Raw genomic sequence first — 21,015 nt, forward strand, 5'->3', positions numbered from 1 at the left:
GTGAAGGGAGAGAGAGTACAAGGCCAGCAGGGCCTCCGGTCACCCGGTCACCCGGGCAGGGCCTTCGCGCCCACCTTCAGACAGATGCAGCGGGGCTAGGAGACGGGCCAGAGCCTGGGCCGAGGCCCCTGCTACCTCTGCCCCCTTGGCTGGTGCCTTGTGTTATGCTGCAGTTCCCTGGACTCTCCCGCCTTGAACAACAGCCAAGAGGGCATGAAGTGTCCTCCAAGAACTTTCAGAATCCTAGATGGGCCCTGGTGCTGATGGAGATCAGTCTCTCAGAAGGAGAGACTGGGCAGGGCAGCGATGATGCCTCCCTTGGCCAGGGTGACCTGCCCACCACCCCGCAAGCAGCCTACTGCTCGCATGTAGACTCTGCTTAATTTCCCAGGGTGCCTGTATTGGGGAAATAGGCGTGGCCCAGGCACCAACCTGCCCAGCGCAGGAGCCCCTGCAAGCTGCCAGGGACCTGTCTGCCTTTGATATTTTGCTTTATTATATCTTATCTCGTGGACCAAGACAGCAGGAATTCTCTGCAGCCAACCTCAACAGGAAATGATCCTGGGAATCCGCTGCTTCCTTAATTCAGGGTAAAAGCAGGGAGGAGAAAGGGCATGGACTTCTCACGAGTGTTTGCGCCATTCAGTTGAGAGGTGTCACCAGTTAACCTGACAGCTCAGGGACCAAGGCTGGGTGGACGTCGTTTATCAACTATATTACAGGGCTGCAATTCATAAGCTACCAAGTTGGACTCTTGGCTCTGGAAATTTAATGTGTGACAGCTGCATGCAGCCAGTGGTGTCCAGCATTTTTAAAAGGTCAATTAAGAAACGGTTGATGGTCGTGCAGCTAATGACAGCCCAGAGGGGTGAGCAGGGCCGAGTAAACAGAAGGGCTGAGGCGTATATTACTGGAATTGAAGTGTCGAAGTGAAGCGTGGTGGGGAGGAAATCTATTGTCACAAGCCATAAAGCACATCTGAGTTTTGCAGTGGAGAGCAGTACAGCTGTTTCCCTCCCCAGGCAGCACGGGGAGTAGTCTGAATGGAGGGCTCAGCAGACAAAGGTGACACCTGCATCGGCTTGATCAATCTGCAGACAAAAATCATTACCCTCCTCACTGCCTGTTCCTTTGCACTTTCCGGAGCATAAGGCAGACGCTGGAGTGATAGTCGCGATATGGGTCACGTTCTAGAAATCCATATTTTGAGCACTCCTCAAAGCTGGGCTCCGCCTTCTCTCCAGGGTGAGTGGGTGGGTGGGTGGAGGGGAGACTGAGTGCTGGCCCGAGCGAGTGCTCTCCTTAGGTGACACATCTGTTCTCTGGCTCCAGTGGGCACACAAGTGCAGGGTGCAGTCTAGATCTTTTCCACGGCGATGGATAGAAGAAGGACACGGAGCCCTCAGAAAAAGCCTATTTCAGCCTGTGACAGAATTAGCTCATGGTTGGGGGAAGGCACTGCATGGGGCTCTTTTTCTTGAACATCAGACAAAGGGGTCTTAGACTCCTAGGACAGGCTTTTTTTTTTTTTTTTTTTTTGGCCACATCTACCTGTCAAGCTAGAAATTCAACAGAGCAATGGGAATGCTAATTGATATGCAAAACAGGTCCAGGGTTTCCTAGAAATGTCTGATGATCCTCCGAGTCATTGCGAATGCAGAGTTAAGACATACACTAAATGAAATGGGAGTAAGAACACCAACATTTTCCTCCTCCCCCTCTTCAAATCTACTTTGGGCAACTTCACAGGTTTTACGATAAAAAAAAAAAGTATTGCAATCAGTGCAGTTTGTCTTTCACACACTGGATATTTATTATTAGAAAATAGCTTCTATCAGCTGTCAGTACCAAACAGGTTGAAAGGAGCGTGCTTCTCACCATAAGTTTTTTCCCCCTTAATGAAATTTAAATAAACATCTCACTGTGAGGAGAGTTGCTATGCTTTTTTTTTTTCCTTTAAAAACTGAATAATTAAATGAAGTTTAGTACAAAACATCCTTCAAATATGACTTGTTCTGCAGTTGTTCTGCTGTCCTCTTGAGTAAGGGACATGGAAAAGACCACTCAAGCTATCAAATGACCCAAAGAATCTACAGTAGAAACTGGGAAGCAACCAACGAGCCCAAACAAAACGCATCCAAACCATGAAACCACTTTTAACACTGGCTTTTCAATTTTGATTATTATCTAAATTTTATATATATATATATATATATATATTTGAAATAGTAATAAAAAAGGAAGAATTGCATCTTTAGCAGGACAACCTTCCTCATGTGTTAAAGAGGTGTTGAGAAAATTCCATACAGTATCTGCTAAATAGACATGTTTGGCAGCTTAGCAAATATATGATTGCAGCATCCATCATTTGAAGTCAAACAGCATTTGCGTCCTTCAGGTGGAGTCCGTTGCTCAGGGCGATGGGATAACATGGCTCTGGATGTTCTTCGACCCACGGGCTTGAGGACGGGTTTGGGGATGGCTCAGCGCAGAGCCCCAGTGCAGAAACTTCCAAACCCCAAACAACGAATCAACCAACCAACCACACAGATGTCAAACAATTGTCTCCTTTGAGTTCCTCTTGACAGAGTGGAGGCCCAGCAAGGACTGCTGGTTGGAAGGTATGTTGACAGACTTTGGAATGAGGAGAATCACCCTCTGATTGGTCCGACGCCATTCGTTGTACAATCGACAGTGGTACCTAAAGGACACCTGGGGTTAGGAGAGGAAAAATAAGGGAAGGTTTCAGGTAAGCGGAAGGTAATAATCACTCCAAGCAACAAACGTCATTTAAAACAGCTCCAAACAGCAGCACCGTGGGGCGAGAGCCCCTGGAGAAACTGCCGTAGCAGGAAGTTGAGGGGCTGGGCAACATTCCTTTCTCATCGTCAGATTTCTCTCTGATGTTAAATAGAAGGTTGCTGGGGCTTCATGCACTGCTCTGCAGGTTGGACACTGCACAACTCAAAGGACCCTATTCACATGGACTGTGATAGGAAGGGCACCTTTCCAATTGTGCCATGCACAACCTGCACAACTGTACTTGGTAGTCCCTGTGGTCGATCCCCATTGCCTCCAGCTCCAGCCTTGCATGGCTTCCAGTGGGGGAGCCTCGGCAGGGGCACCAGCTCCCCGATGAGTTCTTCCTGAGCTGCAGCACCTGTGCATACCACAGCTTGGCATCAGAGCCCTGTACGTCACTTCATTTGCTCCTCTCTCTCCCTGAACCAGGAGCATCTTGAGGGCAGGGCTTATGTTATATTCATCTTTGTGTGCCCTGCACCTATCACAGAGTCTGGCACTTAGGAAGTTGCTCAGTTAAGTTTGCTGAGTGAGTGGACGAGTGAATAAAATATCCTGTGCTTTCTAATTGCAACGCTGCTTTAGACTCAGGCCTCACTTACATAATTCACAACAGTACGAGCAGTAGATTCATCATCAGTTGTGACATAACTGTGTCCCCAGATTGCTTGCTTCTTGTGTAAGTATACTGGAACGAGATGCTTACATCTGTGGGTTTTTTCTTTCTTTCTTTCTTTCTTTTTTTTTTTTTTTTGAGAACACTGCCACAACTCATTGATGCACTGCCCAGGAAATTCAGAGCTTTAACTTGTGAAGATGTACAAACTGCCTTTAAAAATGGACTGCAGTTCTAGTGCAGCCAGATGACTGGGTGAGTGCTGGGGAGGAAGGTGCCCATGACCTTAGGGTGACAAATTATCCCATAATGGGCTGTTTAACCATCTGAAATGGGTGGGTCACGTTGACCCTAGTACAGGGTCCACACTGGCCTAAGAGTGGGCTGACCCAATGGTTTGAGCTCAGTGTTTCCAGAAGTAGAGGGGAATGCAGGCCCTTGATCAGAAAGGGCTTGTTCATCTTTATGGCAGGATCATGGAATCCAAGGCCACTCACTCAAATTTCTGAGGCTAGAAAGCAGATGCCACAGGCCGAGTGCCAGAGAGATTTGAGTATGAAAACACAAGCTTTTAAACTCACACAGATGTGCTTTTCTCCAAAAGGCTCTGAACATGCCAAAGTGGATCCGAGGTTTTTCCCTTTTCTTTTCTTTTCTTTTTTTAAGCTTGATTCTCTTGTACCTATTATGTCCTGCTGCTGCTTGGTGATACTCGTGAATGTTAGAGGCAGGCTGGAAAGCGTGCTGCTCAGGGCTGAGCGCAGGGAAGAGGTAGGACACAGACAAGCACTCATGAAGAGCTGTGGCAGTGCGAGAAGTCTGGTATCTGGAAATATTCCAGGAAAGCTGGGTTTGAAATCCAAAGCCCTTGCGCCCGGGATGTTGAAGAGCTGCGCATGCTCGGTTAGTAAGCGGAACCACCACGCAGGGAGCAGCCCACGGGCTCCGGGCAGGCACACCTGGCTGAAGCCGCGTCCTCCTCTTAGCGGCTCCGTGACTTTGGGAGGGTGGTTTGCCGCCTCCAAGTCTCAGTTTCCTCGTTTGTAAAATGTGAATAATGATGGCAGAGATCATGCACAAAAAGCACTTAGCACAGTCACTGTCACGTGTTAGTGCCGAGTATGGAAAACAAGGTGATTTCATGGCGCTCCTTCCTAGATACTGGGAACTGGGGGGAGAGAAGGGGAGGGAAGACAGGTTGGGCTGTATCCTTTTTGAAGCCTTGCTCTCAGTGTGGCCGTGGAGGCTGCACCACCTGGGAGCTTGTTAGAATGTCGGAATCGTGGGCTCCGCCCAGATCTACGGGATCAGAGCGTGCATTTTAACAAGATCCCCAGGTGATTCGCATGTACACTCAAGCGGGAGGGAGAAGCTCGGCCTCAAGGAACGCGGGGAGTCGACAACTTAGCAGGTCTCCTGGTTCCCTGGCTGGGAAGTACAAAAATCGGCCTGCTTGTTCAGACAAACGAACGAAATCTTGCTGCGCATTAATCTGTCTTAACTGCTGTTCACCACCACGTTGTGCAGGCAAATTCAATCAGTAAGAAGAAAGCATCACAGGAAGACGACGCTGCATCGGGGAATATAAAGGAAGGTAGGTGCAGTGCAGAAGGACAATGGGTTTGCAATCGCCCTGGGTAAGCCTGGCTCCAGCCTCGGAGCTCCAAGCCACTCCTTCCCCCAGTGGAACAGAAGAGAAATAAAGGAAATTTGATTTAGAGAAATAAAGAGGCAGTGAGGAAGAAATTAAAAACATACACCACAAAGAAGCTATGGCAATAGTAACATTGGGAACTTCATTTAGGAATTCTTAAATTTCTGAGGTTTTAAGGAGAGAGGAGGAAGAAAGCACAGGTCCACACTTCTAAAACTAACACGCCGTATGGGATGGGTTTCTTGAATTGTCTTCATTTCTTCATCTAAAGGATATTTATTAACCTCTCATCACGGGCAAGGTCTGTACAGAGTTGTGGTCACGTGCATGGCACAAAGTGGGCCAGAGTATGTTAGCATCCACCTCTCCCTGAGGTGACAGGCTGTGGCCCAAGGTTTGCTGTCAAGTCACGTCAGGCTTTGGGAAATCTTCTCATTATGTATTTTGATTCTGCCCTTTCTCTTGAGAGTTTATGGTGCGACCGAAGCGTACTGGGGGGCCAGGGCTTTGAAAGTTGTCTTCCCAAAAGTGGCCCCGCTCAGCAATCTGTGATTGCACCGTGGAGGAGAAGAGGGCTGTGTGGGAGTAAATCAGTCACATGGGCTTACACTCAACACCCTCAGGGTGTGTCTACGCCATCCTCGCAGTGAGCCTTGTTCTATTGGAGCTTCCCCCTTCGTAAAGAGAGTTTGAATGATTACCCCATGGGACTGGGAGTCAGCCAGAGGAGCTGATCATTCATTTCGTTCTGTGATTTAACAGGCTTCTGTTCTGGGCACTGGCTGTTTCGGCGATGCGGGGGATGGCAGGACCTCCTGTGGGTCACTGCTTGTGGGCACCGTGACACTAGGCTAATGCGAGTCCCACTGTGGGCACTTTCTAAATGCTTTATTGGGACTCAGTTCTCATCTAACTCTCCTCTGTCTGTTCGTGAACTTCAAATGGTCTGTGATGTGAAAAGTGATGCTTCTGGGGCACCTCTCCCCTGAACTCTCAGGCTGGAAGTGGCCGAGGCCTTGGCCTTGGCCTCCTGGGTCTCAGACACTTGTGTTTCTGCACAGCAGGTTCCAGAAGGTTCCCCTGAGTTTGCATCAAGCCTGGGCCCCGGTGGAGGCGAGGAGCTCCAAAGGCAGCTCCAGGCCAGCAGCGCGGGTGCGCGTCCCACTTGACAGCACCCAGCGAGCCCCTTCCAGGAAGGCTCCTCCAAGGAGCAGGGCTGGACTGACACTGTGTTTGTTTATCTGAGACATTTCACAGCATATTCTCCTTAAGCTTGACAGCTTGTTTACAATGGGTTTCTGCCGGAGGGCAGTTTCCAAGTGCCGTCAGCTTCTGAATTACGGCTCTTGCCAGGGCCGCTCAGTACAGCATTTATCTGGGAAGGCGTTAGTCTAGATTCAATAACCTATTGCTGAGCTGAGGCCGCTCTGTGTTTTTCACACCAAAGGAGAGAGACGCCTTTCTTTCCCTCCAGCTGCTCTGCATTTTACAGAGAGGGCTGGCGGGCATTGCGAGGGGCAGGGCACAGCAGCCAGAGGAAGAAAACCCGTGCCTGTGCCAGGTGCTCTGATGTCTGTTCAAGTTATCCCACCTCAGCCCCACGATAGACCATTGACTCAGGGGTTAGCAATCGTTTCCTCAAATTTTTGCATAAGGAGAAGGATGACCAGAGAGGTTAGGTACCCGTTTGAAGTTACACAGCTATGAGGATGCTAAATCTTGGCTTTAAATACAGAGCCTTTGGATTCTGAATGCACGTGTTTTTTACCAGCACCACTGCCTCTTGGAAACATTTTGGGAATGAAGTATGTTAACAGTCCCCTGAAAGAGCCATTCCAGGTGCCTTCTGCATCCAAACCTTCCTTTCACCTGAGATGAGAGATGAAACAGGATCACATCCATTTTCCTCTAGGTAATCTCTTTTTTCCTTTTCTTCCTTCTGCCTACCCACCTCTTTTCTTCTTTCTTGTTAAGTAAGTGTATACTTTACAAAGCAGGTTTTCAAAAAGGCTTTAAGTTGGTTTGAAAGTCCAGCATTTAAGCCTTCATCTCCACCCGTCCTTCATCTTAGGAACTCTTTTAAGAAAAATCATAGACTAGCAAACCTCTAAAAATAAAATGGTAAAAACTTAGACTTAAGATTTTCCAAAGTGCCTTCCATGTACGCTTTCACTTAAGTGTCTTAAGGCCAGGGGACATTGGTAGGATGGATATTACTATCATCCCCACTTTACAGATGAGGACACTGAGGCTCAGAGAAGCGAAATGACTTTCCCAAGGAGGTGCAGCTGACAAGGAGTTAGACAGTGGTAAACACACAATTTAATTTCTTATTTATAACCCTCTTCCCATCACAGTGTCCTTGTGACTTCTGAGTCAGCCTCGTTGCTTGATTCACAATGAATCAGGACACACTTTGGAAGCATAGATGTTTAAAGGAGGCAATAATAGCTTTGCTTGGGGGCTTCATTAGGCTGTGGACAGAATGTCTAAATTAATCAAAGGACTCAGATAAAATTTGCAAACATTGGAATGCTCCTTATTTACCAAGGCTCAAGTCACGCCCCTCTTACGGAGATTGAAGTGTGTCCCCCCACTTACGGTCTGAACACTCTGACCTGAGAGGAGGCACAGAGATGAAGGAGAGGGAGATGAGATGAGCAGGGGGTTGTGCTCAGCGTGGCAGGAATGGCAGCTGTTGGCATAGGGTTTGGGAGACAGAGCAAGGGAGCAAGTGTGAGCACTGGAAGCTTCCACGTGCAGACACCGTGCTGTGGGATATGGGAATGTACAGTCTAGACAGGAAATGCCTATTGAATAACAATGGAACGTGCTCAGATTAGAGATGAGCAGCCACGAGAGTCATGCCAGGAAGCAGGGGCCCGGCGTCTGAAAACATTCTAGAGGGCAGCGACGTTCCTCCCTGCAGGTCTCAAAGGGCGACACCAGGAGAGAGCAAATGCTGCACTTTGTGGGTGCTGCTAACTGGTGCCCGAGCAGTCTTGAAGTTATACACAAAAAACCCCAGAGGTGTTTAACATTTTTCCTCATATACAGCAGGAGGACTTATTGGGAAACGGTTTTTCTTTGGTGGCAGCTTCTCAGCTAGATAAATGAGTGTTTTTATGGGCAGTGCAGTCAATATCCCAACGCAGAATAATCAGCAGGTGAAGTGAAGCTCCACGTCCAACAAAGACTTGGTGCAGGGTCGGGACGAAAGAGGGAAACGACCAGCAGGAGGATTCGTGATCCGTGCAGGCAGTGACAGCCACGGGGGCCAAGCACATCATTTGTCACACCCTCCGATCCCAGCAAAAGTGAGCAGTGTAAATGAGAGAAAGGAATCGCCAGGGCCCCTAACAGATGGAGTCCCAGGCTAGTAGAGGAGAGGGGCGTCCAGGGTGTATGTCTTTAATGAACTTCATGTGCTCTTCCCAGCAGTGCACACGCACACACGCGCGTGCACACATACACTCTCACACTCACAGGCAGTAGTAAACCAAACCACACACTCTTGCCAGCATCTGCAGGTCTGTCTGCTACCGGGCAGGTGAGATGTGCTACAGACAAGAGGGGCGGCTGTGCAGGCCGTGGGGCTGCCGCTCCAGCCACCCTGAACCCCCGGGCCCTGGGCCATACTTACTAGTGTCCAAAAGAGGTAAATAGTGAAGAGTGCAACAGTGAGTGCAATCAGTCCGACGGCTTCGAGCCGACTGCTAAAGTGCAGGTGGTCCACGGCGCCCCGCAGGCAAAGCCAGCCCGAGATGGTGGCCAGCGGAGTTATGAACAGGAAGCACACCATGTCTCCGAACAGAGTCCGCTTCTCGTGCTGGGGGCCTGGGTTTCTGAGCCACTGCCAGGGGAAGGGAGAGAGAGAAAAGAAAGGACAAGGTTAAATGCCAGGGAGGTGTGGGGACATGCTACTCTGAGGTTGTCTTTGTCTTCAGAATCTGGAAAAAGGTGCTTCTGCCCTGTTCTGAGATCACAAGGAAGTATTAAGGCGTCATTCCCATGTCCCAACCCCTAAATAATAGTGTTTATGATGATAATAATAACAATAAAAAATAATAAAAGCATCCTTGCTGTAGATGGCCTGCTGGTTTTGAAAAGAGTTCGGTGGTTATTATTGCGAACCACAGTGACCCTGTGTGGCGGGCAGAGACGATGTTATTTTTGGAAGGTGACAGCTCAGGTGCAGGAAGAGCTGTCCCGTGGCCAGAGCCTTCCAGTGCCTTGACCCTGGGGATGTGTGCGGGGACAGGTTAGCTCAGCAGGCCCGGGTGCGCAAATCCAGCACATTCCCAAGAAAGCCCTGTTTTTAAGATGAGCTTCTAAGAGATGAGCTTTGAGTCCTTGTAACAGTCTGCCTGGTAAGCGTCTTCTGCATGCCCGAGGCCTTGGGCACGTGGTACCAGCGTCAGCAGCTAGTTTATGCCAACAGTGTGATTTACGCAGAACGCCTCGGTTTGCTCTCAGGGCTGGGGCCTGAGTAGCTGAGGTCAGTCACGTGGTACGAATGCCTATGTGACTGACCCCAGTCATCCCTGGACACCAAGGCTCGGGTGAGTGTCCCTGATTGATCAGCTTGACAGATGTCACAGATTGTTGCTGGAAAAAGCAAGCACATCTGTGTGGCTTTATTGGGAGGGCACATCTGGGAGCTTGTGGCTAGTTTCTCCTGGACGTTGTCCAATGCCCCTCTTCCCTCTGTTGCTTTTAACTGGTATCCCTTTTTGTAATAATCGCTAACCATGAGTGTAAGAGCCTTGCAGGGTCTTGTGAGTCAGTCGTTGAGCCTGACAGTCGTCTTGCCCGCACCCTCCATGAACTCTGTAATGCTCCCTCCCTTATGTTTTAGGGCCCTGAACCTCCTACTTGGAAGTGACTCTGACATCTTAATTGTGCTGCCATCTCGACTGAACCAGCTCCCAGAAAGGTGGGAAAACGTTGTGCTTTTTGAGAGACTAGAGATGAGAATTCCTGCAGGACAGGGAACAGGTTGTTGTCCTCCCACTTGGGGAATTGCTGAACGTCTGCTGAAATGTTTTGCGTGAGCCAGGAGACGTCATGCTTACATATTGGTGTCAGTGCTTACTGGTAATGAGGTCTGGTGCTGTTTTCTTGGATTACAGCAGAAACGTGCGCCCAAATAATTTGGTATTCTCATCTCACTATCCCATGTAATAATGACAAAGGCCAAGGAGCCCAGGGCAAGAATGAGGTCACACACAGGTGATGGGGTGAGGTGGGAGAGACACTGGTTGGCCGTCTTCCATTTCATCCTGGGGACTGGCGGTGCTGTGTGCTTGTCCCCAAGTGGGAGCGCTATGGGCTGCTGGGCAGATGCCCTGAGGGGCCAGAGTAGCAATTCCCACAAAACTATTGTGGGAGGGAAGGGGCCATGACATGGTGGACAAGAGTAGGTGGAACTGACTGGAGAGAGACTGAAGGCCATGCTCAAGGTCAGGCACAAGAGACAGAAGAGATGCAAAGAGGGCGAGCCAGCTGAGGAAGCAGCTGTGCAAGGGCCAGCCAAAGCCTTCAGGAGCGAGCACAAGGGATGGGAGGTCAGAGGCACAGAAGATGGTTTTCTGGGAGGTGCCCTTCCTTGACTGCGTGCCTGAGGCAAATAGTAAATGACCTGGAACCCTAACATACCACTTTCCAATGATAGCCCACCTTAAAAATGGGCTGCGATGCTGAAAGAAGTCAACCCAGCTCAAAAATGGACCCGAACAAATATTGAAAAATAAATAATGGGAAGTCAACCAGCCCATGAATGTTAAACACAGTATTATAAAACTTTAATATAAATACCAGAACGATCAAGTGCAAACAATATTAACCCTGCTACGTGTAGTCACGCTATGTCAGACATCTCAGCAGCTTCAAAGAGATTCAAAGAGCTCTTACTAATTAACATTTTCTTGCTTAATTTCGCCAAGAAACAGAGAGTAGAAACCAGGCATTTTTATCCTAACTTTACAGAGGCTCAGCAGATAAACCAAGTGACACTGAGAAGAGGCTCGGGCTCTCTCTTGTTCAGATGTCCTAGCGGTAAAGTATTTGAAAACTAAAATTGCAAGAATTCAGAAACCCAGATTCTTAAATAAGGGTGCGGACCTTGCAGCACCCCGACTCCCCTGGCAGGTTAGATTCTCCCTGGAAGCAGATCTGGGAGCCTGACCCACTTTTCCTGTGCCCCGACTTGGTGGAACACAGTAGGTTCTCAGTTAATACGCGACAGATGTGCAGTGACAAGCTGACCTCGGTTTCTGTCCCTTGAGAATTCTGAATACATTTTATTAAAACTAACTTAGCAGGGGGAGGATAATAGCTCAGTGCAGAGCACATGCTTAGCATGCCCGAGGGACAGATTAGGAGTTAGGGATTAACAGATATACATTACTATATATAAAACAGATAAACAACAAGGACCTACTGTATAGCACAGGGAACTATATTCAATTTCTCATAATGAGCTGTAGTGGAAAAGAATCCAAAAATATATGCATATATATATATATACATATGTATATGTATAACTATCACTTTGCTGTACACATGAAACTAATTGTAAATCAACTACACTTCAATAAAAAATAAGAATGAAAAATTAAAAAATAAAAATAAATAAAAGGAACAAAGAAAAGCCTCTTAAAAAAAAAATAAACTTAGCATTTTATATATCTACATGGCCCCTAACATTTCTCCATGAAAGACTCAGGAATGGAAGGAGGGAAAGACGGATCCCTACTGAGCTGTCTGATGTGAACTAAATTGCAGGGGCAAACCAGAAATTACTAAGCGTGTTCCCTAGTTTCCTCTTTTCTAATTGTTCTTTGATCTTCTGTATTCCTCAAAAACTTCCAGGCCATTTCACACGTCTGTGATCACACAATACCTGGATTCCACACCTTATTAACACTACACATACTTTTTTGGCTCAGTTTATTCTTTGGGTTGTTTGCTGCTGGGTCATATTCATATTTAGGTATGAAGTTCTTCAAACAGGTTCTATGATGTTAAAATCTGTGACTTCTTCAGAATGCTAAGTATTGTTTATCTCTTACACAAATCAGGTGCCATGAATAAGATGGGGCAATATCTGGTGCTGAGAAAAAAATTGCCCTGTGCCTTGGGAAGGACCTCTGCCAACGTAGCCACGTAGGTTGATGTAGGATATTTATATACACGGAGTTTCTAACAGAAAACAAGTAGATTTCACCTCAAATTTCCAGCAATAGGGGGTTGTCTAAATACGTTATGGAATTTAGTTAAAACAAACTATCATAAGGTAATTTCAAGTGATAATGTACATTTTATTAAAACAAACTACCATAAAGTCATTTCAGATGATAATGTACATTTTATATTTACTGACATGATACCCTGCTGAGCAGGAAAGAGTTCTGCTAGACAGAATGAACAGTATGACCCTGTCTGTAGGGATGTATTTGTATACACATGGTCATTTACATTTGCACAGATGCTGTGGATTTACACAGACGAGGCCAGAGGGTATATAGCAAAATAGTCATTACTCTCGGTGGTGGAATCAGAACGGTCTTTAATTTTTTTCCTTTTCGTATGTATTTTCTTGTTTTTCTAAAGTGAACATGGATTGCCTCTGTAAATACATATGTAGCTATTAATTATGTACAAAACATCCAGACAGAAAGAAGGAGGGAGAGAGGAGGGAGTTGGGGGAGGGAGGTGTCCAGCTAGTGCGTAGCAAACTACAGCAATAAAATAAACTATACTGAGCTGAGGCTGTGGCAAGCCAGAGCTAGAAACTTGGAGTTTATTGTACAGTGTCTCATTGAATCTTCACTGTAACCCTGTGAGGCAGGTGCTGCCTTACCCCTGTTTTACAGATGCAGATACTGGGGAGTGGAGTTTAGTAACTCACCTAAGGGTAGATAGCAAGTGGGTATGAGAGGTGAGATGCGAACCAGCCTCACTTCTCTGTTCCATGCTTTCCATACTTACATTTTCTTTCTGCCCCAAATGGCATTTGTGTGTGGGGCGGGGGGCCTGCACAGGCACACACTAGATGTTTTGCAAATTTTCAGCTAGGTGGGGTATGGGAAGTCCTGCTGTTTTATTGGTACATCAGGAAACTGAATGGTTAACTGGCCAGGATGTTATCATGGTAATTTTATAAAATATTAGGCTGCTGTTCTGTTCTGTGTAAATTCCTTTCCTAAATCACAGTGAGGTCCAGTTTCTGGGTGTTTAATCTCAGCTTCATTATCATGCATTTTAGCTTAATTCATCATAGACAAACGGCTGGTCTCAGTTGTTGTTCAGTTCCATCCTTGCTCTTGTGTGCTTTCCGCCTCCCTTACCAGTTCTTGTCACACATGGAATACTATACCTACTCCGCAGTAGCGTCCTTACGTCCCAAACATTCAGAAAAGCGCGGGCTGAGGTGGAACAGCAGCTGTGTCTGCAGGTCCATCTTCCCCCTTGACCTGCGGTGCCTTTACCTTTGTATCACTGGCCCCTAGCACGGTCAGCGCTGACACGGGTGAATGAATGACAGCAGCTTATGTTTGCTCGGACCTTACACTATGCTTAGCTCCATCTTATCTACTGCATGTGGTTACTGATCTACTCATCAATAATCTTTGAAAGAGGTACTATTATCATCGCCACCATTTTATAGACAGGGAAACTGAGGCACAAAGAAGTTAAATCACTTGTGGAAGTTTGGCCTTGGCTTTGATCCGTGTAGCTTAGCTCCGAAGACTGTGCTCCTAACTGCTCTATTATATCATTACTCTTAGTTAAAAAAAAAAAAAGTGGGGGGTGAAGGAGGGGGAGGAGGAGGACTGTACCTTAACCGTTTTTATCAGTGCAAGAAGGAATATTTACTGTCATGCTTCCCCTGGTGCGAAATACCAATTTATTCATCCTGCCGCTCGTGGACAGCTTTTGCAGCTAAAATATCATTCCTGAAGAGTCTTTAGTTTAACCTTAGTCTTCAGCTTCTCCTTGGTGGTTAGCTGTATTTTAAAAGCTGATGTCAGTGATCGAGTGACTAATTTCCTTGGCGTCTTTCACCTGGCAGGCCCACCCATATGGCTGCCAGGGGATCTGTGGGCGGCCCAGGGCACCTTCCTCATTTTGTTCTCTGACCCCATCAGAGACATAAAGCAGACAGAGACGGTGCTATTGAAAGTCCTGGCAGTGAGCTGCCTTTTTATGTGGCGATCTCATTCCAATTACTAACTTGTTGGTGAACCATGAGATTGATCTACTCTTGGAAATAGGTACAAAACCCAATCAACCAACCAAGCAAGCAAGCAACTAAACAAAACAGAAACCTCCAATCAGTGGGGGGTGGGGGGGGGGAGCCCAAGGCAGCAGGGGGAATTAAAGCAACATTAATCTACCCCCAGCGACACAGCATCATTCACTGGCTATAAACGTGCATCCAAGGTGAGCCAGGCGCGAGTGGTTACTTTCAAGGTGGGTTAGCTGTGGGTTCAGTTTTAATTACAATGTCAATTTGTTAACTCCCTTACTGGTGGGTAGGGGTGAAGGGGGTGCAGTGCTACAGGACATTAGATCCTGCCTCCCAGACTCTGAGTTAATCGGCTTAAAGCCTCAAGGTAGACAGGACATTGTGCAGGTCAGTCTGTACTAGAACCAGATTACACTCTGGTGGCTAATAGCTCTGATCGATTACAACCCTCTCCATGAATCTCCTTAATGAGAAACCATCACGAGAATGACAGAAACCGATAGAAGGGATAATAACTGATAAAACCATAACAAATCTATGCTGTGGGAAAAAAAGGAAAAAGAAGGCATGGTCTCACAATGTTTGCTCACTTGGGTTTATCTGCCTGAGTGTCTCCTGTTAATCTGACACTTGGCAGTTATTCACCCAGCGCTTGTCAAATGCCTGGGGTGGGGCTTATTCTCAAAGCCCAGCACAGCCTACACCAAGCTGCCTTGCTTGCCTGGAGAGCTGCAATGTGAAAGGGGCAATGTGAAGATCAGAAGACAGGTGACAGGTCCTTTGCATGATTTGAAGACAAAACCTGAAAATCATGCATTTCAGCTAACTTGAAACAGCAGAGAACAAAAACAATTACACTCCCGCCAATGTTTTTAATCCCCGAACTCTATAGTCTGTCAGTGAATTTCCAGAATAGCTGAAGTTGCTCAGGAGATTCTGACTCCAGGGGAACCACGGGGATGCTCGCTCCAGGTGTCCATCAAACCAGGCTGGAAGCAATGCACCTCAAACAGAAACTTCACAGATGATTCGCTTGTGACCCTAAATGCCAATCTCCAGCCTCGGCCTCTCTCCAAATCTCCAGATGTGCACATTCAATGGCCCACTCAACAGCTCTGCTTACATGACTAATAGACAACTCAAACTTAATCTGTCCAAAACAGAACTCTTGATTTAGCACTGACCTCACAATCTTTTCTGCAAGGTTCCATATCAGTAAATGACAACACTAACCACCTAGTCGCTCAGTCAACCTGTTTCCTTTCTGTGTCTTACCCTGCACATCTAGCCCTTCCAGAAGTCTGGTCAGCACAACCTTCAACGTACACTTGGAACCTGTGCATCTCTCTCTCCATTTCCACTGCCACCATCCCTGAGCCACCATCACCTCCTCCCTGGGAGGCAACAGCCTCCTTGCTCCCACTCTAGTCTAGTTCCAAAATAGAAGTCAGAGGGACCTCGTAAATATATAAATCAGGTCACATTGCTTCTTTGCTTAAAACTCCCCAATGGTTAAAGTCCAAACTCTTTACCTGGGACTACAAGAAGACCTGACCTCATCCCTGCCTTCCCCTGCATGTCTCTTACGACTTCTCCTCCTTCGTTTCCAACTTGACATGTGCCTGTTCCTATACGGGGAACAGGCTTTGCCTGCATTCTTGCACAGTTGATTCCTCCCTATCATCTAGGTCTCAGCTCAGATGGCAACTTCTCACTGAAAACCCTCCTTGTACCTGTGAACATCACCTGGCTGTATTTTCTACAGGGCACATGACACTTTGTGAAATGATGCTGTGTATCTATTGTTTTGATTACTTGTTTATTTCTTGCTCCCTACTTCAGTGGGCACTCCATGCTGGCAGGACTTCATTTTGGTTCATTCTTGTATGCCTCAGTCCAAGAACAGCGCTAGAACATAGTAAATGCTTAATGAAAATGAATGAATAAGCACCCAAGATGCCAGGAGCCCTCACTGGAAATGATCTGCAATATCGGTTCGACTGATTAAATCAAGTGGTAAGGAGAAACTTCGCTGGCAGGCAAACATCAAGTCTTGAACTTCACTGCTTTTAGCCTTCTGGATAGAGAGAGCATTCCTTATGTTACTGCTCCTTTTAGGTTCCCAAGAGAAATATCTACACAGTGTTTTGTTGCTGCAAGGTGAAAAACCTGTAGTTTCTGTTCAAGCTTCTTTTCCTAAGATGTAAATCATCATGGAATACCATCTCTTTTTCCATAGGTTATGGAAGTAGCATGAGAAATCCAGTACATTATTCAAGGTCCTTTGGACTGTTTTAGTCACAATTACTATCTTTTCTTTTCTAGATAAAAATTACCTTGAAATGTATGAGAAAAAGACAATACCAAATGTCCATTTAAAAATTACACAACCCAAGTTCAACCGAAAAAATGTACTGAGTGCTTTTTTATGTGCAAGATATTTTTATTAAATTTAATAGGTGGTGTTATTATTCCCATTTTGAATTAGGATATTAAGCCCCGGTGAGGTTAAGTGGCTTGTTCAAGGTTGCCTGGTGGAGGAGCCAGTATTTGAAATCTCCAGCCTACTGTTCTTTCCCCTCCTTTCTTCAGCTTGCTTTTGTGCCACATAAAGCCTTGACCCTCATCTTTGTTTGTTCCTACGATGGATGCGGTTGGAGAAGAGTGCTGAGTAGGGATGAAACACAGGCTTGGAAGCAGGAGACAGGACATGGCCCCCTCCTGGTTCCCCTCATGCTGTGTGACTTTTATCAAGTTGTCACCTCTCTGGGGGAGTGAAAAATGGGGGGTCTCCCTCAAAGGAGGAGGGAAGGTGCAGCTTTGAGAGGAGTGGTGAAGGACCCTCTCTAGTTGCCTTAAGTTCCCACTGCTGTTCAAAATATCAGGTTCAGGGAACTCTATTCAATATCTTGTAGTAACCTATAATGAAAAAGAATATGAAAACAAATGTATGTATGTATATGTATGACTGAGACATTGTGCTGTACACCAGAAATTGACACACTGTAACTGACTATACTTCAGTTAAAAAAAAAAAAGCCATCAGGTTTGACCTCAAAGTAGATACATCACCCTTCTGCCCAGCTCTCTCCTGAGCTCCAGGCTGGTGTGTCTGCTGCTTACTAGGGCTCTCTCCATTTGTGTGATAAACATCCCAGACTTCACAAGGTCCATTATGGAACACTGGATTCTCCGCCACCACCCTGACTCTCCCACAAACTGACTTCTCTCCCAGGTGGTCCCACACCAGTAGGGGCCATGCCAGCACCTGGTGTAAACACCTCTGCCCCAGCCTTACTCTCCCCTCCCCCAGACCCTGCTCCCTCTTTCCAATGTGTCAGCGGGTCCTGGAAGTTCTTCTGGAACACATCTTGAGCGTGTTCCCATCTCTGTCTCTCGAGGGCCTCTACTTTTTTCCAGGTTACCCTCATCTCTCACCTGAACCATGTAAGTCGCCTCACTGTTATACTCCCGTTACCCTAGAATCCAGTTTCTATATATAAAGCAGCATGATCATGCCACTTCCCTTGCTTACAATTCCCCAGTGGCTCCCCCTCTCACTGAGTCTAACACCACCTTGTCACGGCCCACCAAGCCTGCGTCACGTGGCCCAGGTGTTTTTACCCCGGGCGCCACAGACCCCAAGGGGTCCAAGGATGGGATTCATGGGATCTGTGATTTTAAGATGGGAAGAAAAAAACCACACCTTTATTTTCACAGCGTCTAATGGAAATTTAGTCTTTCATTGAGCTATGCATAGAGCCTCGGTGGCATGATCAGTACCTCTGACTTTGTCACCACGAGAAATCACAGCTATTTCATATCACGTGACAATGGTTGTATATCTGTTGACAAATTGCCACTTCATAGTTAGTTATTAGATCTATAGAATGTGTTAAAGCAGCATTTATCTTTTATATCACAGCTCTGTCTTTTAAATATTTTGATATCTGTATTATGATGTCATTGGTGTTCTGTGCATTCCTATGTATTTTATCTTATGCCATGAAAAACAGGATTCTGAGAAGAGATGCATAGGCTTCAGCAGACGGCAGGTTAAGCACCTTGACATCTAGCGCCTTTGTTTTTTCCTGCTTCAGAAAAGCGAACTGGCCTGCCTCAGGGCCTTTGCAGTGGCTGTTCCTCCTGCGTGCTGCTCTTCCTTGCACAGCCAGTTCCGTCTTATTGGTTGTGCCTCTGCTCATGTGTCACCTCTTTAGAGAGGCCTTCACAACTCCCACTTTCTCTCACCCCCATTATTCTTTCCCGCAACAGCCTCTTTCTTCCTTCATGACCTTCATCACTATGAGGAGTAAGCTTTCTATTTATTTCTGTGTTTGTTCTGTCTGTCTTCCTAGCAGGTAAGCTCTGTTAGTACACAGCGTGCTTCTGCCCTGTTCACAGTTATATCTGCACTTCCTAAAATATTTAATTTGTACTTGATAAATATTAGTCAAAGAAATAGATAAATGCTTCCCGACCAGAGGATCGCTTTGAGTAGAGACATCAGATGAGTTTAACTGAAAGATCACCCCTCAACCCGACTCTTCTGATCAAATGCAGTCAAGTAATTTTTGCCACAGACACACACTTCGCAGTTGCTCGGGCATTCCCAGCTGTGATCTGGCCGAAGCGTCCGTCATACTCAAGGACACCCTGGGGACTTGTGGCGCTCCCTGGAGGACTCAAGCCAATAAGCCAATTAATGGGCTATAATGTGCTCCAGAAATACTGTATTTGTGTCTGGAACATTAGAATTTGGCTTCAGCATTATTTAAACAAACACTCCACACACTCAAACCAATGGTGTGAAATTTTCCAAAGACAGGATTAGCAGCACAGCAGGGTTAGATGGCAAAATAATTTTATATATTCACTTGCAATTTCAGAGATAAGCAAAATGGGAATCATTTCACTCTAATTATTTTACATCATTGCTGTGCAGAAGTGATCACAGCCAAATGGAGATTGCTTATCTGAAACACGAGAAGATACTGCAGAATTATGTGGCATATGTGATCAGTGTAAAGCCAGAAACATGAGAAGATGAGATAAACAGCCAAGAGAGGATGGAGAGCAAGAAAACAGAAATTTCCAGAAGAAATTGATAAATAAAATGTATAGTGCCAGAAATAAAAATGATTACCTGGCGAGACAGTGGATTCATACCATGTGGTCTGTTATAAACAGGACACATACAGCAGCTCCCAGTCTCCTGAGCGCTGCTTTCTTTTAGCTCTTATGGGGCCCCGGCCCTCCAGCTGGTAGAGTAGCTGGCATCTGACACCCCTTCTGCTGGCCTGCTGTTGGAGCCCAGGTTTCTGAAGCTTTGAATAATTACTGCTAGCAGTAAGACAGGATCATGGGGTAACAGATGCCCGGATGGGGCACCAAGTAAGAGCCCCAGTTGGAACACAGGACAAAAAATGAGAATATGATGAATAACAGGAATAAGGATAATAAATCTCTGTTTTGAGAATTGAGGATGTTTAAAGGAAGAGAGAAGGAGAAATCAAATTGACAGCCAAGACCTCAAAATGGGACCACACTGAAAGATCTGTGTCCCTTGGAGGTAGTGAGAATGTGGGTCTGAAAATTACCCAAGTTGAGTGTAGTGGCAGGGTTTCAACAAAATACGACATGTGTGTAAAATAAAGGACAGAAGAGACTTTCTCACCAGGGCTACATATTCCCAAAGTAAGCAGGAACAGGAACGTTGAGAAAGGGAAGTTTCTGCTAGATGGCCGACTGTGAGAGCAGAGGAACTTCAGATTCCCACTACTTACAGGCCAAAGTTTTGCTGCCAAAAAGTTCCCCAAATATTTAGGGCCTGTCTGACCTTATGGACGTTAGACACATCGGAGCTAGCAACGGATCCATCTGGAATCTCTCAAGGTCCCACTTGAGGCAATGGCTTACGTGCATGAGTTGCTGTATTTGGTAGGACCCTTTATTTTTGTTGGACACTCCCACCCTCATATTTCAAAGGGAGCCCACCAGCATTCTAGTACTTTGGATCATGCTACGCACTCCATGTTCACTTTATCTAAGCTATTTATGATTTTTCAGATCTCAGACATGCCCTTCCTTAGTGTCCTCATATCCCCATGAAACAGTCTCCCTCTTTCTGTCCAGGCCACCCCAGAAACCTGTTTTTATTGCTCCCCTGGACTTTTCAGATATCCTTTATTAGGTAAAGGGCCCAGAATACCAGACTACCAGGTGACAACATGCCGTGGTGTTATATGAGGTAAGGGCGTTGGCTTCCATTTTGTTGGCATTACATCTCTTGATTATGTTCAGTGTTTGTGGACCATTTTGCTACACATCTCACAGGGCTGTCTTCAGGGAAGACACTCTGAAAGGGTAGAGGCAGTAGCTTAGTGACAGGGATCATGACGTCAAGGACTGGCATTTACAGAAGGGCAACCAGGAGAGCGGCTGGATGGACACAGTTGCTCTCTGTGGGAAAGCTCTACTCCAGCCGGAGACACACATGCATTTCTAGCTTGAGTGATCCTGAGACACGTATCCCCATGGCAGAACCAAGCCAACCATGGAAGAACCCAAGTTAGTAACTAGCCCGGTCCAGTATATGTGCATAGCTGAATCACCAGCTCTTCCTTCGAGGCTAGCAAATCATGTCCACTTTTGTGGCACCCACAGAATTATGATGTGGCCTTCTTACAA

At 46.5% G+C, this 21,015-nt stretch overlaps 1 protein-coding gene across 1 annotated transcript in view; it reads right to left on the reverse strand.

The window, feature by feature from the left end:
• Positions 1 to 1,787: 1,787 nt before the first annotated feature.
• MARCHF3 (membrane associated ring-CH-type finger 3) overlaps positions 1,788 to 21,015 on the reverse strand; it is a 130,130-nt gene continuing 110,902 nt past the window's right edge. Inside the window, exons 4-5 of the mRNA XM_010980949.3 lie at positions 8,716 to 8,925; positions 1,788 to 2,712 (exon numbers count right to left, since the gene is read on the reverse strand). Coding sequence (XP_010979251.1) covers positions 2,554 to 2,712; positions 8,716 to 8,925 — 369 coding nt within the window. The 3' untranslated portion in view covers positions 1,788 to 2,553. The remainder of the gene's footprint in view (positions 2,713 to 8,715; positions 8,926 to 21,015) is intronic.

Source organism: Camelus dromedarius, chromosome 3, assembly GCF_036321535.1.
Source record: "Camelus dromedarius isolate mCamDro1 chromosome 3, mCamDro1.pat, whole genome shotgun sequence".
NCBI classification, from domain to species: Eukaryota; Metazoa; Chordata; class Mammalia; order Artiodactyla; family Camelidae; genus Camelus; species Camelus dromedarius.